Consider the following 17,648-nt stretch of genomic DNA (forward strand, 5'->3'; position numbering starts at 1 on the left):
GTTAAAGGCTGACCGTCAAGTAAAGAGCACAATCATGCTGTGATTTAGATGAGCATTACCTGTAAGTACTGCTTTCAATGTCAATTCCATATGCTTAATAAATTGGGGGACATGATTTCCCATGGGTAATAATTTTGAATGCATAACTGTTCAGAACTTTTATTTCATTGGACAACGAGGATTAAACCAATTTTAAACTGACATCAAATCCAAGGCATGGCTGGTCACGTCAGCCAACTAGAAAGGGAGTCACAAATGGAGGGAAAATGGGGCAGAAAGAAAATGTCAAGCTATCAAGTCACCCTCAATAGAAAATGTTCACAGATGGGGGAGACCAAAGTTACAAAATGTTTTTAAAAAGGCTTAATCTATGCATACGTAAAAATAAGTAAATCGACCACGTCACATGATGCTTGTTCATGTTCAAGTATATTTACCATCAACTTCATAATTAATTCCATGATTATTCATTCTCATTCCACAATTATCGCTTTTTTGGAAATAAAACGAAACATCCTTCGAAATAAAAAAAAAAATGTACAAATGCAGAAAACCACATTTCATGTCCTACCAATACATATATATATACTGTATAAATACATACATAAATATATTTTACATACAACAGCCATAAATTTGAAAGGGGAGATATTGAGTAAGTGGGAGGGGGGGTGGGGGGTGGTAGTAGTGTGTTTATAGCTTGGTGCTGTAAAATGGTTTGTCCCTCTACGGTCTGATCAGTCGGATGTGTCAGCGGAGTCTCAGTTGGCCCAGTATGGGGAGCTGCCATAGCTGGACTTGTTGACCTGGCTCTTCTGCTGCATGCTGCTGGACTGGCCACGTTGACTTGGTCCGCCCTAAAAAAAAAAGTAATTTCATCGGTAAGACTCTTCTAAAGGGATGCTAAATGCAAAAGAATGGATCAAGGATTGCCGGCCATGCAGTATGTTGGACTTTGAGTGAGTGTGTGTGTGAGAGTACATATGGAGTGTGTGTACCTGTCCGTCCTGGGCCAGGTGGTGGTGCAGCAGCTGGGAGTGTTGTTGCTGGTGGGCGGGGAGGATGTGGAGGAAGGGGGCCGGAGCGTAGCCTCCAGGGGCTCCTCCAGGGTTGAGGGGCCCCGGGCCTCCCAGTGCTGACGGCAAGTTGAAGGGTGGGGGGGTCCCCGCATGGAAACCCTGCTTATCAAAGGACTGGGGAGCAATGCATATGGAGAATTAAGTAACAGGTTGGTATATGTACATATATATATTTTATCGTATTTATCTAAAATCTAAATAAATAAAGCAATGATGCTTTGTAAAAGAATTAGGCAAATGAGATGTGTGGGGAGGGAGGTCGATTAACATTTGCCTTTGAGGGGAATGTTGTGTTAAAGAAAATGCTTCAAAACATCCATGTAGGCTAGACACAGGTTACTCTGCACTGCACATTAGGTTCTTTGCGTACTAAAAACCATCAAAAGACCATTGTTGGTACATGATAGCCAGCAAGAGACCTCACCTGGGTCTTGTTGTAAACAGTTCCACTGATGTCTGGCACTCCAGAGTTGCTTGATGTCACAGAGACACCTACAGGAAGGGGAGACATGATTAGCACAAAGTCCATTTACGAAGCCCCCTGCCCTCCCCTACCCACAAATCATTGCTCATTTGACAGGAAGCATCATACAGTGTATCAGAGATTTCACCACTGGTACATAAATTCACTAATACTGGCAAATTACAACAACAAAACATCTATCATATAATCAATCATTGTATCCATATTTTAAATATCTCATGACAGCCAACAATATAACAACAGTGTCTTTCTTTCATTTTATATATAATTTTTCTTCCATGGTGCATCCGCATTTAGCTGTCCTCCAAATGACCAATGAGAATCCGATGTAATAATGTATCAGGAAGTAATAATGCAACAGGAAGCGTGTGTGTTAACCTTTTCCAGGGCCTGTAGCAGTAGATTTGGCCTGTGTCTGGGAGGAGTTGCTGTAGCCTTTGCTGTAGTCCCCTCCTGCTGGCCCCTGGGTCAGGTCCTCGTACCCTGAGACGACAGCAGAGAGCGCTTAACTCAACAAGTCGGATTTTCCCATCTCATCCCGCAACTCGCATAGAATGTTCAAATCAAATTCAAAGTGAGAATGCCACACATTAACCCAGGACAAAGTAAGGTCTTTATCATTTCGTTGTTATAGGGTTTTAGCCTGTTAAGAAGGAAAGTGTAGTTGTGAAACTTAGTCGTTAAAAGGGTTGCCTGACGGAATATGTTACGTAAAAAGGTAGAACAAGCTCAAGCCTACACCTTTTCGGTCAAAATATAGTTTATTTCTTTTTGTTTTCCATTCAATTGAATGCCTAATTGTTATGTATTCCTTTCTATGTGCATTCAATTGTGGCCCGAAACATACTGAGTTTAACCCATTGAACTCAGTTCCGTGTGTCTGTGTGACAGGTGTAATCGTGTCACTCATCAGTTACTTTCTTCCAATCTTGCCCATATTGGGGTCCTCTAACAATTTGACCACCTAATAAACACCTCTTTAACCAGCTACGCCACCAGAAAGCTAGCTCTTTAATGGCGTGGGTGGGCGGTTTTTATACCAAGGAGTGAGTTTTACCAATTCAACTCGTCTGTGTGCGTGAGAATGTGTGTATACGTGACAGTGTGTGGCGTCACCTGAGCTGAAGGTGTGCTGGCCGTAGCTGCTGGCCTGCTGTTGCTGCTGCTGCTGCTGGAAGGGGCTGGCCGACGGGTTCCCCAGGCCAAGGCCCATGCCGTGCTGCTTGGCCGACGACGGCCCCTGGCTGCCCGGGGGCACGAACATGGTGGGGGCGTACTGGAAGGCTGCGCTGGGCACGGCGCTGGGCATGCCGGCGTAGTAGGGCAGGCCCGTGTAGCTGTAGCCCGGAGGCAGGAAGGCCTGCTGGCTGCTGTGGTGCTGGCCCTGGGGCTGGCCCTGGGGCTGGGGGGGCTGGCTCTGGCCCTGGTTCTGGCCCTGGGGGGCCTGGGGGGCAGACAGGCTGGTGGGGGGGGCTGGGGAGGTGGAGTCACCACGGCCAAACTTGGTGACTTCACCTGAATTGCGTTGGGATAAGAGGGGAAAAAATACTATAGTAAAAGACAAATACAAAGGTTATCCACAAGGGTGTATATTGGTTTAATTGTACAGTATATATTGTTTAAATATAAAATAGTACAAATATATAAGCACAAAATATTAATTCCTCATAAAACAGGGATAGAATAGTGATCATTTATAATAAACAGAAACACAAACACAAATTAAGGACACTGTCTACCACACCTACCATTTCAGCTAAATCTGTTGAAATAGATACTTCCTTCTACTCAAATACTTCCACGTAATCACCTTAACGTAACTTTAAGTCAACTTCCTTCACAAACAACACAAGTCGTTGAGCCTAACAAGATTACAAGGAATACAAAACCCCAATATCACCTTTCACCCTATGAGAAAGGCAATTTAAAGCAAAGACAGGCCAGAGACATGTCCTAGGAGGGGTTTCAGGGAAGGGGGGTGGGGGGTTAAGTAACTTACCCGAGTAAGGGTTATTGGCAAGGCTTCCATCTCTACCAGAGAGAGCTGTGGGGCCCGGGAATGTGATTCCATAGTAATCCTGCAAAGAGGGCTAAGGAGAAGAGGGGAAGGGGAGGTCAGAGACGAGGGCTTGCTCTCTGGCGTGAAGACTTCCTCTGGCTACTTAAACTGTACCCTGAATAGACTCGGAGGGGTCGAGAGGCCGGGGTGCGGACTTGTGACAGTCTGCGTGCGGTAAACCTCTCTGCGCTGCAGACAGGCAGTCCTACTCACCATTGGCAGTCTGGACTGTAACATGTGGAGGTCCTCATATCCGTAGATCTGCTGTGAGGGGGACAGGACAACGAGTGTCACACACACACGCACGTAGTCGCAGACAGACGAGTCCGATCAGGGGCAGTCGGATGAACACACATGAAGGGGTATTTTTCATCCCTCTAGTCTAACCCTATGGACATCACGTGTGCGCTCACACAAAGATTCTTGCTGTAATATGTGATACGAGGGAGGGAGACTTACTGGGTAGGCTGGCAGCAGCCCTCCTGGACCCATGATATACTGGTTGGGCAGCAGCGGGGGAACCCCCTGGGACAAGTTAGGGGGAGCTTTCCCTGGGGAGGTGGAAAGGAAAGCCAGAATTAGAAACAGAAACAGACTTTATTGATTGTACACAGCCATACAATCTACGTTTGTATGTTTAGTGTCACACACCATGGACTGGCTAAAAAGGAGGACCTTGGAAAGATGTACAAACAATATGTCTTACTAACACAAGTGTAGAGTGGGTTACCACAGTACAGATTCAAAGGAAATAAAAGCATGGGTAATCTGTCTGTATCCATGATGGAGTAAACATATCCACAGGAATTTCTCAATGGTTATTTTGATCCAAGGATTTGCTACCAAATACATTTTATAGTGTTGATTATTACAGATGTTCAGAGAGGGGAAAAAAGAACAGTTTCTTTCAGGCCATTTAACTTTTTTTCAAGATCTTTTTTTTCAAGATTTAACCAAATCTTTTTTTGACCCATATTTCCTCCTTGGACCTCCATTTTTACTTAATGACTGTCCATTTTTGCAATGTCATGTAAAAGGACTATTAAGTTCTGTTATAACACTATTAAAGGATTCTGTGTGTATAGGTGCGTGTGTGGGAGTGTATGCGTGCGTATTCTGTGTGTGTGTGGGTGTGTACCAGTGGAGGAGGAGAGCAGCGGGGCGGTCCTGGGGGTGTTGAGGTTGGAGCCGGTTCCGTTCGGGCCCAGGCCCAGGGCGGCGTGGACCCCCCCGGCCCCGCTCATCATGCTGCTCATGTGACCCAGCTGGCTTATGCTACTGTTGACCAGGTGGGCCGAGGGAGGCGGAGCCGACGAGAAGGAGGAGCCCGACAGGGGCGCCAGAGAGCTCACGTTGCTGTCCACACTGGTGTACTGCATGGGGAGGAGTGGAGACGGTTAGTCTGGGGTAGATTGTCAGTTATGGGTGTGTGTGTGTGTGTGAGTTCGGCAGTACCCACCGTGAGGGAGCTGGATCCGAGAGCTGAGACTGAGGAATGACTATTACTGACATGGCTACAGTGGAGGGAGACAGAGAGGCAGGAGTAAGAAAGAAAACGACACCCAAAAAAGACTTTCGAAAACAATCACATTCACCCCCTTAACATCCGCCCGAGGTCCACCCATCAGGGGGGGCCGTTCTACCTGTTGAGTTGTGCTAGGCTGGCCGACGTCATGTCGGTCGCCAGGCTGGAGAGCGCGGCGCTGTGGGAGGGGGGCATGTGGGCGGGGGGGGCACTGCTGGTGCTGAGGCTCAGAGACGCCGGAGACTCGGACTTTGGTGTGGACGCCACTGACGGGGCTGGCAGGGAGAGAGCGACAGAACGCACGGTGAAAGTCGCGGAGCCGTGTTCTAAAAGGGTTGTTTTAGGAACGGTAGATTAGGAGCAGTCAAGCCTGAGGTAACAGCCTGTTGCCGTTTGTTAACGGGTACATTGACATTTTTGCATTGGAGTATTGCTTCTTGAAACGGTTTCCTAGCCGTCTAACCTAAAGGCTCCTCTGTCAAATGTATAAAGTCCACCTTTGATGAACTTGTGTACAAGGTAGATAAGCAACGTGGCGATGGAAACGTAATCGCATGTGCATTTCAGAACACATCTGTTCAAGGCTGACTGAGGTGCAAGCTGATAATGTTGGCTTACACACTGACAAATGCAGGATAATAAAACATTTTACAGCACACTTACTGTCGAGAGCAGCTGCGCTCCTTACACCATTCAGACCATTCTGTTGAAACAATAATGAAAAAAATGCTTATCCCATCTTAATAACCCCAAAATACTAACTTCATCACTACAGCGTTTTATCAAATCGGACCCTCAAAGCATGTACAATCGGCCATCTTAAAACAACCATGTCACGTAGTTAGAATGACTGAACACAGTGCAACACCACAGAGCTCGGCCAGCCAGCTAGCAGCACCGGAAACGTCATCGGAACATTCCGGAAACCCCTTCTGAGAAGTCCTGGACTCACCATGACCGGTCCCGGGTTCTCTTTGCTCTGAGAGAAGGCCAGACGTGAGTGAGGAGCCACGCCGCAGTCATAGTCGCTCGCCGCTGAGACAAAGGGCGAGGAGGAGGGGACCGAGGAGGGGGTGGAGGAGGAGGAGGGGGTCACAGAGCTGGCCGTGCCCAACAAGGAGGGGGCCAGGCTGGGCATGGCCACCGACGGGGAGGGATAGATGGGCTCCGAGGATGAGAGTGGGCCGACTAAAGACTCGCTGTGAAGGAGAAGCAGGTGACACACAAAAACTAAGGCCCCTGTTTTGTCATTCACGTGAAAGGATCCATAACTGGCAACATTTAACCATAACTGCTTAAAAAACTGCTTAAGTTGTTCCCGATAGTAGGTGGACTCAACAAAATGCATGCATTTGACATTCCCTGTATGCCCAATATTTCAGTTTTCTTTATTTGTTCAAGTGCATATTACCAATGACAAGCTCAATACCCTGTATCTAACCATGGATAAAACAACTCTTATGTTAGCTAGTGTTCTGCCCAGCCGGTGACCCACCTGTGAGGTTTGGAATAGAGGCTGCTCTGGTTCTGGGGGGCGGGTGTCGGGGCAGGGGGGGACTCCCTGGACCCCACGCCACCGCAGTTGTCCGCCGAGCCAAAGTCCGGCAGTGCCGACTCCGAGCCAAAGTCCAGGGCCCCGAACTGCAGGTTGAGGCCGGGGACGTCAGCCGAGCCGGGCATCTCCACTGCGGAGGAGGGGATCTGGGAGAACCGGTCAGGGGGGGGGTAAGGAGGGCTCTTGTTATTGTCGTTATACTATTTCCATGTCTGTCCTTTAGTATGCAAGACTTAAACTGACCATCATAGTCACTGCAATCATTTTCCACCGCGGCATTTTAAAATCCTCACGTCTCGTTGACTTCCGCTAGATCTCCTGTTCCAATTCCAAACTGAATGGCTTTTGCCGCACTGTGCACTGATACCCCCCACCCCATCCCCCCCCCCCCCCCCAAGCTCCTACTCGAGTTTCTTTAAAAAAAAGGTGCGGTACCCAACCCTTCAGAGCGTTACCTTCGAGGAGGGAGGTATCCTTCGTTTCTGGACCTTTAGCTGTGCCCGCTGCTGCTGCGGCGTGTTGCTGCCCTGAGGGTCCGGCCCTACGCTGGGGGCAGTCTTGGAGCCGCTGGCCGTGAGCAAGGGTCCTTCCTGGGCGGGCGAGGTGGCGGCGGCGGAGACCTCGGCACCGGCCGCAGTCTGCTGGGAGGGGGCGGAGGAGGTGGGGGGCTGCGGCTGGCAGGCCAGGGGCAGGGGGGGGCCGGAGTGTCTCTGGCCCAGCTGGCTCAGCACCAGGGAGGGTTCGGGCTGCAGGGCAAACTCCCCTGGAGGGACGAGGGAGGGGGGGGGGGGGGGATTAGCCAGGGTGGACTAAAGCTTGCACACACCCACAAATTAGCTAACGCTCTTAAAACCCCCAAAATGACAGATACACCCCCCTCCCCCCCACACACACACACACACACAACTCACGGCTAAACTGGGAGGCGCTGGGCTCCGAGCCCTTAATATCCCAGCTGGACGTGGAGGGTGGGGCCCCGTGAGCCCCCAGCCCAGGCAGCCTCCCCAGGGGGCTGCCCAGCTGTGTGCTGGGTGGGGGGGCCTGAGAGGAGGGCAGGGGCCCCAGGCCCGGCCCCTTGAGCTGCTCCAGGATTTGGGCCCCAGGACTGGACTGACTCCTCTTGGACTGGCCCAGGTCCCCGAACCCTGCGCCCAGCACCGAGGACTGAGAGGGGGGGGGGGAGAGAGGTAGCATTACGATGTTAAAAATAGGTAGTCATGATATAGGCTCTAGAAAAAAAACATGAACTGTTATCCCTATACATAAGTCTTGCTGAGCCAGAAGGGCCTGTCGTGAAGCTGGCTTAAAGCACAAATACCCTCTGAGGTTAGTATACTGGTCCCCCACTCCTTGATGCCAGCAGGGGGGCCAAGCAATAGGTGCACCTAATGCTGACAGAGTCTGAACACTGGGGGAGGGGAGGGGAAGGGATTGCACCCCAACATCCTAACTAGTAGGCCCCAGCGTGGTTTGAGGGTGGCTCACCAGGGCAGCGTGTGCGTAGCTGGTGGTGCCTGTACTCATGCCCGTCCCGTTGCGGGTTTGGCCCGGGGGGTGGTGGGAGTTGGTGAAGACCAAGTTCTGGGCCGAGGGGGCTTTGATACCCCCCTCCTCTCCTCCTCGTACCCCCACAGGCTTCTGCAGCAGGGTAGCCAGGTCCACACTGGCAGGAGAGAGAGAGACACACGCAGTCTATTCACAACGTTCATGAAGAACGACTGGTTTTCATACGATAAACCAACTTGAGAAAAAACTGATTCAGACTGACGTAAAATGGGGAAAATATTTTACAAAAATAGTAAAAAGGATAGCTTGACATGCATTGCAAGTACAACAATAGCCGAGTGATTAGAGGGATTTCCTTGGCTGAGGGGATCAATTTGCAGCAACCTGCTGTGTCTACCTCCCCAACTGTAATATGCAGCATCTTTAAAGATAAATGTCATGTGTATGGGGACCTGATTTAGAGATGCATCCCCTGGGAATCTTCAAATACACATCAGCAAATGTATTAACGGGGCCCAACATTAACAAATTGGGCTTTACTCGGGTACTGATATCAACACAGTTCTTACAGGTTAGTTTAATGACATGTACAGTAAGAAGAACACATTCATCCTTACGCTGACCTCCTTGAATTGAACACACCAAGTGTTAACCCTAACAGTAAGAACCAGAAAAAAAGGGCCTCGATTCACCCGGTGACCTTTCCACGCATTTGAAACCACGACTAAAAGCCCTTCCTACTGTGGAAACACGGAAACAGACCGCTTACACTGCTTATGGGGGGAGGGGGGGGAGGTTACCTTTGCCCAGTCGTGATGTGGTTCTCAGCAGCAGGCGCACAGGAGGAGGTGAACACTTTGGTCTCAGAGAGCTGAGGGAGAGAGGGAGGCGGGGCGGTCATGAACACACACCGGCACAGGTGGTGCAGGTTTCTAATGCCGCGTTTCTCACTTTGTTTCAAGTGGGGACAGTGCAGTGCACGTTCCACGCCTTCTCAAGGTGCCGGCGCGTTTGCAACTCAACAACTCGATACTCACACTTACGTCCTCGCTCCAGTCCTCGGCGGCCCAGTCGTCCATGGTGCTTCTCCAGGCAACTGTGGGGGGTGAGCAGAGACGACAAAGTCAGGCGGAGATGGGAACTCGACGTACCGTTTCCTGGAAAAATGCTGGTGCGTTCAAAGGTCGTCCACTGCTCTGAGAGAGGGACCAGAGTGTTTGGACGAGAGCGTGTACCCCGTGTGTACCCCGCCCACACCTGTCCCATCTGTGCTGTTGTTGTTGGCCCCCGTCTCCCACGCTTCTCCCTGTGTGGTCCCCGCACTTCTTTCGGAGGTGTAGTCCGCTGGGTTGAAGGTCCTGTGTGTGTGTGTGTGGGGGGGGGGGGCACAGGGGGGGAGCAGAGTATTATTAGGCGTGGGGAGGGCCGGTTTGACGTTAGGGAGCGACGACCAACGACGAAAACAAGGAAGAGCCAGGAGAGGATGATTCTGTGTATGTGTGTGAGAAGTTGTGTGCGAAGCCTACCCCATTCCCTGGGCGGAGAACCTGCTCACTGGTGGCCCCCTGCCTCTACCTCGGCCTCCCGATCCTATAACACACACACAAACACAGTCAGCAAGACGCGGGCGGCGCGCAGGTTGACAAAACCTTTGTTGGGGAGCACGTGAAGGGATGTCGGCTGAGGATGGATGGTACTGACCTTGGCCAAAGAGAGCGTGTACGGGCCCTGAGCTGCCGAAGGGGCAGCCTATGCACTCACCTCGCCCTCTTCCCCTGCGGCCTCGCTCGGCCGAGCTCTCCACCCTCTCTACCGGGGCCACCTCCACGCCGTTCTCCTCCGGCCGCCCTGCACACACGGGGGGGAAGAGAGGAAGAGACTTCAAGTGCTCCGTCGGCGGCGTGAACGGCAGAGACCCACGACGGCTAACCCCTTTCGCAATGATGGCCCCAAACGAAATGGCCACTCCAGGATTTGTGATTCAACAGCACTGTCTCCCCCCCCCCCCCCCACATTGTTCCTTTCTTTCACCTTGCCGGTTGCGACTGGCCCCCTTGCCCCTCCGGTTGGCGCCCCCTCGCCCCCGGCTGCCCTCCCTCTCTGCCCTCTTCTCCCGGTTCTCCTTGTTCTCCTTGCCCTCCGACGGGCCGTCCTTCACCAGGGGCTTCTTCTTCCCCACTGTCTCCCAGGAGGTCTGAGGAACCGGGGGGGGGGAGATGGAAGGACAGGGAAGGAGAGAAAGAGCGATACGAGGCCCAGAGAGAAAGAGAGAGAGAGGTAGAAAGAGTGAGAGTAGGATGGGAGGCCAGGGCAAAAGGAGGTGAAAAAGAAAGAGAGGCAGGACAGATGGGAAGGACTAAGGGTCAATCGTGATCAAAGAAATGAACAGGGAAATGAACCGGTATAACTATAATTTAAACATTTTCTATTAAATTTACACTTAGTCATTTAGCAGACGCTCTTATCCTGAGCGACTTACAGTAAGTACAGGGACATTCCCCCGAGGCAAGTAGGGTGAAGTGCCTTACCCAAGGACACAACGTAATTTGGCACGGCCAGAATCGAACTGGCAACCTTCAGATTAGTAGCCCGACTCCCTAACCGCTCAACCACCTGACTCCCCTCCCCTCACCCACACATATCCCTCAATCAAGCACGTGTGAAAGGACCAACTAATTTACATGTTATTCAAAAAGCAGACGCTTTTATCCAATGCAACCTATAAACAGTGCATGTATAAATTACAGCAGGCAGGCTACTAATCCACAGCTCATCAACCAGCCTGTATTGAAGTGTGTTATTTCAGGTTATCAGTTATTTCCATTAAACCAGAACCAAGCGTGACACACAATTGAAATCTTCACAATATTTTGCATGTTGCATGTGTCCCTACACATCCAACTCTCCAACTCTCTTCTCCATTAGTACTATCGCCCCTGAGGTCGGCACATGGCTGCTGGATCAGCTGGCAGCATGTGACACTTACGGTATACATTCAGAGTCTAACTTTACTCCGCACGCTGACAGCACGAGTATCCCAACCATGTGTGTGTGTGTGTGTGGCTGTGAGTGTGTGTGACAGAACAGCGCTCGACACCGAAACTCAACTACACAGCCTCTCCACAGTTCAGAAGTAGGTTTCACATTTCAGGATTTCCTGGAAACCACCACCATTGACCATAACAACAACATGAGCAAGGGAGATTAGTTGACTGGCTGGTTGGTCGGCTGACTGGCACAGTGACTCTCTCACCATATGTGCTGCCCTGTTCAGCCTCCATTTGGTCGACTGTTCCACATTACTCTTTCTTGATCCATCGAGAAAGAAGAAATGGAACACAATGGTGTGTCTTTATGCAACTGCCCGGCAGTGACAGGGATGAATGTTTTCAGAGTAAGTTTGGAAAGGCGGTTTTTCCACGGGGTACTGGGGCAAGGGTCACTGAGATGCTTTGCGCAATGCTTATGATTTCAAATTCAGAGTTTTTATGTATCCTAGCTTAGGTGCCTGGAGCCAAGTCAGCTGACTGCATCTTGCAACACAACCCAAGAAAGACAAAAGTTGCATGAAACGGAAGCCGGCCATTTCCAGACCCCACAACACAAAGAATCATTATTATTGACTGACACAAAATCAGAACTGATGGTCATTTATCTAGAGTTAGATAGCTGATTTTGAGCTCAAGTTAAGGTATTAAAGAGACAGGATAAACCATCTTAACATTGATGCAGATTTCACTAGGGGCAGGCCTCACATTGTTTTTATGTTTCTACCGCCTACTTTTTTGATCCATTTTTAAAATACTTGTGGAGCTCTCCCCTCTCCCCCACCATATGAGCCAAAGTTACACCCTTATCTGTCGAAGAAAAGACTGTGTCCTACGAGGTCAATAAGGAGGAGGAGGAGTTGGCTTGCAGTGCCTACCGTGTCAGAAGTGCTCTCCAGGAGGAAGTTTATGGCTCTGTTGACATCCTCGTTGCAGTCGTGGAGTGCCACCATGCACTCGTCCTGGTTCTTCCCCGTCACCTCCATCAACTGCCGGACACACACCGAGATTTTGGAACCGCAGATGAACACTGTAACCATTTCAGGTTGCAGTCTAACCATCCAGGCAAAATCCAAAGTTCTGGTATGTTCTTTGCGCAAGTGACCCGGACGTCAGTGAGACTGTATGTATGAATTATACTCAGTCATTCCGGGTAGAAATGAACTGCTTGATTTACCGACGGATGAGCTGTCTTTGAATTGTGGTTTTGGAATGAAAACGAGGTTGTGAGAGAAAGCACTGATAAAGAGGCCATGTTGGAGGAGGAGACAGTGCTCTGGTATGCTGCTCTTCCTGACAACCGTAACCTGCACCAAATACTAGGTGACAAACTCTGCGAAATATACGCAAAACATACCTGAAGTGGCATGAAAGACGCCTAGGCAGAGAGTTACACTACAAAGGCAACGAGCGGTAGCATGGTGTTTCCGGTGTGGTGTTTTTTTTTCAGCCCTTTGTGTTTATGCAAGGACATACTGTGAAATCCAAAGAAAGAAACGACCTACGCAGATGCATCAGAGATATCTGCGAGTGTAACACAGACACACACACACACAGGTCGCTTCACACACAGGTAGCCACACACAAAAAAGGGGCATGGAGCGTAACTGGAGACTGCCCAAATCAGTTGACGATCCCTCTTTCATGGTTGTGTGAGCGTGTAGTGGAAGAATACTGGAGAGCACGCCCATGGTGGCCTGCTGGCCGCTGATACAAAGGGGCCCCAGTCGGCAACGAGCCTTGGGGACTCACCTGGTTAACTTTGCCCTCAAAGTCGGCATCATTCTTGTCGTAGATCATCTGGGCGAGCCGGATCTGCTCAGCGGTTGCCTGGCAGGGAGGCAGGGGCACAGGAGGAAAGAGGAGGAAGGAGAGCGCAGCAAGGAGGTCAATAAGGAGGGAAGAGAAAAATTGACAAGTTTGGTGGGTGGGGGGGCAGGAGGAAGCAGGAGTCAGGTAGAGGTGTAAAATATGCAATGGAAATGAGAGAAGAGTTGGGAGAGAAATATACAGCATTAAAATGGGGGCGGGGGGGCATAAACACCAGAGAACATGGGATGGAGGAGTAGATAGTAGAGACCAAGAAAGGGGGACAGGAAGGGGTGGTTGGAGGAAACAATAGCATTGTACAAAAGAACAAGAGGACAAGTAACAGAAGGAAAGGGGAAGAAGTTTATTGTGTTATGTACACACGCAGCTTCATGCAACTGACTGCATACGCCAGTGTGCTTGCATCCTTGTGTTTTTTACATTTACATTTAGTCATTTAGCAGACGCTCTTAGGACACAACGTAATTTGGCAAGGCCGGGAATCGAACGAGCAACCTTCGGATTACTAGCCCAATTCCCTAACCGCTCAGCCACCTGACTCCCACTTTTGTGTGTGTGTGTGTGTACTAGCGGCACTCACCTGGAGCTGTTTCTGTGGTTGGGTGATGTGTGTGGAAGCAGGCAGCGCTTTGTCCCGAGGGCCTCGGGCCTTGTCGCCGCCCAGCGAGGTCATCATATACAGTATATACAAAACTATGTATGTACAAAATAGAAAAAACTGGAGGACGGGGGGCAGAGAAGGAGAAAAAAAAACATCAGAAAATATGGTCAGATACAGAACTGACAGGCATACACAGTTGTGATCAGAGAACACTTGTATCCTTGTGCTTTTCCCATATCCCCAGAAGTATTAATTTAGAACAAAATACAAAAGGCTGAGCTTTTCCATATTCCCTGATTAAGGACCTGATCATATTATTGGCACCTCAAACGTGTTAATGTTTCAAGCAGAAGATTCTACTTTACTTTGGTACGCTGCAGAGAATCAATCCTTTATTTAACCAGTTTGAATAAAGAACAGGACTTCATGGAAGTTTGCAAATATTGTTGAAGTTGTGGAGAAAGTAACGGGAACAAAAAACAGATTCAATCTGAACTTAAGACCGGGTATGATAGAATTGCAACCATTTGTCATCAGCTCTTTCCAAGAGTAGGCTGGAAGAGGATACCCTGATAAGAGATGTGGGAAAGCTCAAAGAGAGCCAAAATACACCTGAGGACCCTAAATCGTTCTGGGAAATTGAGACCTAATTCAACCTGTTCTTTCGATCTTAACAGAAAACAAAAGGAAGCCTTCAAAGAAAGCCTTCACTTTCGAACATTCAGACATGGAGGCAAGGTGGCTAATGCATTTTGGTGTGTTGACCGTGTGCACAGTATCATGAAATCAGACGTTTTGGAGCACAACGTTGAAACCTGTGTCAGAAAGGTAAATCTTTGTTGAAGTTGAAAATCACAGTTGAATATCACAGGTCTTCCAAACAGACAACCAAAGAAGCACTCAGGAATGGATAAAACCCAAACGCTGTCCTGACATGGCCAGGACTGAATCCAAATCTGACTTCAGATGATGACGAGGAAACAAGAAGCAGTTTGCACAAGACCGGGTCAAACTCGCATGGTGGGAAACTGTAGTTAAGTCAAGCTAGCAAATATTACATTTAGGATGGATGTCATTTAATTTGACTAAGCTCTTTATTTTCATTCTCAATTCAAAAATATATTTACATTCTGAATCAAATAAAAACTAAGATTGTGTCATATTTCATGAGAGATATTTTCTCAACTGTGTTTTTTTGTTGTTGCAGTTTTCCGAGAGCTGAAGAGTTTTCCATAAGGAGCCCATTTCAGATCTCCCCACTCTACAGAGCCAGACTGGATTGCACAACACTGCATACCACCCTTACGGGGCCCCTGCACACCCACACTCCTCATACTCACCCACATCCTTAACGCTCGCACGGTGATGTAACCACATTGCCGTACATTTAGGTCAAGGAGGGAGGATCAGCTTGGACTCCTCTTACACCCCATCCAAGCATGGAGCATGTGTGAAATAGTACCCGGGCTCGCTTTCCACCAACACACATCCGCTTCCCACATCCCAGATGTTACAGAGACAGATCCAAAACTAAATCAGGTGCGATTGTTTCATTCCTCAAACACAAATACATTCCCTTACCTACCCCACCCAAGTTACTTTTCTATAAGAAAAAGGTGACTAATTGCAGGGAGGATGCATGATAGGAGGAGCACCATCTGTCAAAACAGATATGTGGTTGACTAAAATGATCTGGTGGTTAACCTAGCTAATCTGCTATGACATTACCTAAATTGTGGTTTCTTCCACACTCTAAAGCAGTTGGCAGGCTCCGCAAAGCAAGCTACTCAAAAACGACTCTGCCACTTTCATTCCATAAAAAAAAACACAAGGAAAATGTTAATGTGTAGCTGTATGTGTTATTTAACATCTCATAAATTAAAGAATAAAACAAAATCAATAGGCTGGATTTATTCCTCCTATTGCAACATGAATACCTAACCTACTGCCCATGCAGACACCTCTATATTAACACCATACCCCTGAGATAAACTTTGAATTTAGCCTGGCCTAAATATTCATGAGAATGTTTCAAACAAAGGAGCACCACAGTTGGGCAAAGTCACTCTTCTAGGCCGTTTTGGGGAAGCACTAGTTTCTTTACTGCTATAATGAGCATTTAAAGTGATCCCTTGCCCCTTGATGAGTCTAGACAACCGACTGCTTCTCTTGGAGACAAAAGTCAGTTGGTTATGTTTGTAAATAAAAATTTAAATTAAATTGGCTCTTTGAGCCAACTTGAATCAAATTATCTCTGAACATAAAGACAGGTGTCAAACCAACCAATATCTCTTCACATGCTGTGAGGTTTACAGGGTCAGCATTAGTTTTTTTTTGCCCCCCTCTCATTTACACACAATCTGTCATTTTTTACAATGGGTCCATTTTGCGTGAAGCTATTGTGTGAACCGTACACTGTAAAGGGATGTTTCTACATTCTGGTTGCCTAATGCATTTATACATGTTTTATGTCAGCAAAATAATACAATTACAATATATACAATTGCATAATACTCAGCCCATTATTACCACCAGTCGGAGGTCGGACAATAAAGATATGTAGGCCTACGCTAGACATGATTCTCGGCGTTGGCCATAATATGCTCTAAAAACGATATAAAACGTTTCCCACTGGAAAACGTACGCAAAATGGGTATAAAATGATGACAAGGACATTACGATTGCTAAATATTTTGCATATGAAATCACTTTCAACGTAATTTCATATGGGTACAACTGGAAGGGTATTATGCCTCCTTGGATGTAGGCTACTGCTCAGAGGGTCCATAACAATAACAAATCAAGTTGGCGCAGCTCAAGCACCAAATCACATTGCACGGTCACACTGACTTGTTGTCAAGAGCAGTGGTTTCACCAATGCCAGTTATCCATTTGGGCTGATAAAAACGTATACATTATATTTCACAACCCGTAACATTGTAGATCTTTGCCCGACTCGAATGCATTAGATAGAAGTGGCCATCGACACAGACAGATGTACAAACAATAGGTTGTTGTACATAATGCTTTTCCAATGTTAATGGTTAGTCATCTAATAGCTACCCGTTTTGCTACTGAATCACAGCAACGTGTAGGTTAACACTGAATATAAAAGTGCGTTCATTCTTTCTAGTTGTCAGTTCATTTTAGTGTGAATTCTTGGGGCAAGCATTAATGTTACAAATTGTGTGGGGTCTCAGTGGCCACCTAGCATTGGGACCACAGCTAGACCCTTTGTCCTAGCTGGGTAAGCTAGAACTTAGCTAGCTAGCTAGCTTAGCAGTGAGCAAACTCACACAATGCTTGCCACCAGCTCAAATATATGCTTAGTAACACTGATTAGCATTACTTTAAAAGCATAACCGAGCAAGTCTGAAAACAATGTCAATTTCCAACTGACAGCGCACGGGTCTGTCGTCGAAAAAACATCAAAACGCTGATAGCATTAAGCTCAGCTACCACAAAGCTTGATCAATTCTAACGAAAATGGCCTCAGCGCTCAACCCAATCCCGACATTGCATGCCAGGGAACAATTCACCAGAAAATTGCGAAACACAACAGAAGCTCGTGTAAACTAGCAAATCTGTCCTTGGTCCAACTTTTTAGAGCAGAACGGCGTTAAGGAGATGAATTGAATGCATTTCAAAACAGAACGTTAGTTTGACCACTGGAAATAGATTTGTTTGTGTTTTTTTTATTACCTGCTAACACGCTTCACTCAGCCAGCAGCAGACGAAGTCACGTGAGGGGTACGCCGCAGACGTGGGTTCTCTCCTCCACATTCTCCGGGAGACTACGGCGCAGTCGCGCGTTCTGTCGTCCTCTCGGGTGGGTTCAACTGTTATAAATATGGTTCCACTACCAGGGTTCAGAGGATCGTATAATAATTTATTTCTGAAACGGGCAAAATACACTGGTGGGAGTGTGCTTTGTCTATCAGGTTGTACTCTCAACATGAACA

The 17,648-nt window shown here is 48.2% G+C and overlaps 1 protein-coding gene across 6 annotated transcripts; it reads right to left on the reverse strand.

Moving 5' to 3' along the window:
* Positions 1–143: 143 nt before the first annotated feature.
* On the reverse strand, positions 144–17,485 carry ubap2a (ubiquitin associated protein 2a). Of its 6 annotated transcripts, none has more exons than XM_047024658.1 (27): positions 17,389–17,485; positions 13,666–13,803; positions 13,008–13,085; positions 12,134–12,244; positions 10,240–10,402; positions 9,970–10,056; positions 9,735–9,798; positions 9,466–9,566; positions 9,252–9,304; positions 9,009–9,079; positions 8,188–8,365; positions 7,614–7,866; positions 7,158–7,465; positions 6,643–6,848; positions 6,100–6,346; positions 5,811–5,850; positions 5,266–5,473; positions 5,082–5,136; positions 4,761–4,995; positions 4,082–4,173; positions 3,836–3,886; positions 3,563–3,653; positions 2,680–3,078; positions 1,942–2,046; positions 1,504–1,571; positions 999–1,193; positions 144–857 (listed from the first exon to the last, which is right to left on the reverse strand). In XM_047024658.1, the coding sequence occupies exons 2-27, from the start codon at positions 13,759–13,761 to the stop codon at positions 762–764; spliced, it is 3,651 nt and encodes a 1,216-aa protein (XP_046880614.1). In that variant the 5' UTR covers positions 13,762–13,803; positions 17,389–17,485; the 3' UTR covers positions 144–761. The 6 variants fall into 6 exon arrangements, with proteins under 6 accessions (XP_046880614.1, XP_046880615.1, XP_046880613.1 ...); XM_047024659.1 differs by having other exon boundaries at positions 5,266–5,422; positions 9,246–9,304; XM_047024657.1 differs by having other exon boundaries at positions 9,246–9,304.
* Between the last annotated feature and the right edge of the window lie 163 nt (positions 17,486–17,648).

The sequence above is a fragment of the Hypomesus transpacificus genome, chromosome 9 (genome assembly GCF_021917145.1).
Source record: "Hypomesus transpacificus isolate Combined female chromosome 9, fHypTra1, whole genome shotgun sequence".
Taxonomy (NCBI): Eukaryota; Metazoa; Chordata; class Actinopteri; order Osmeriformes; family Osmeridae; genus Hypomesus; species Hypomesus transpacificus.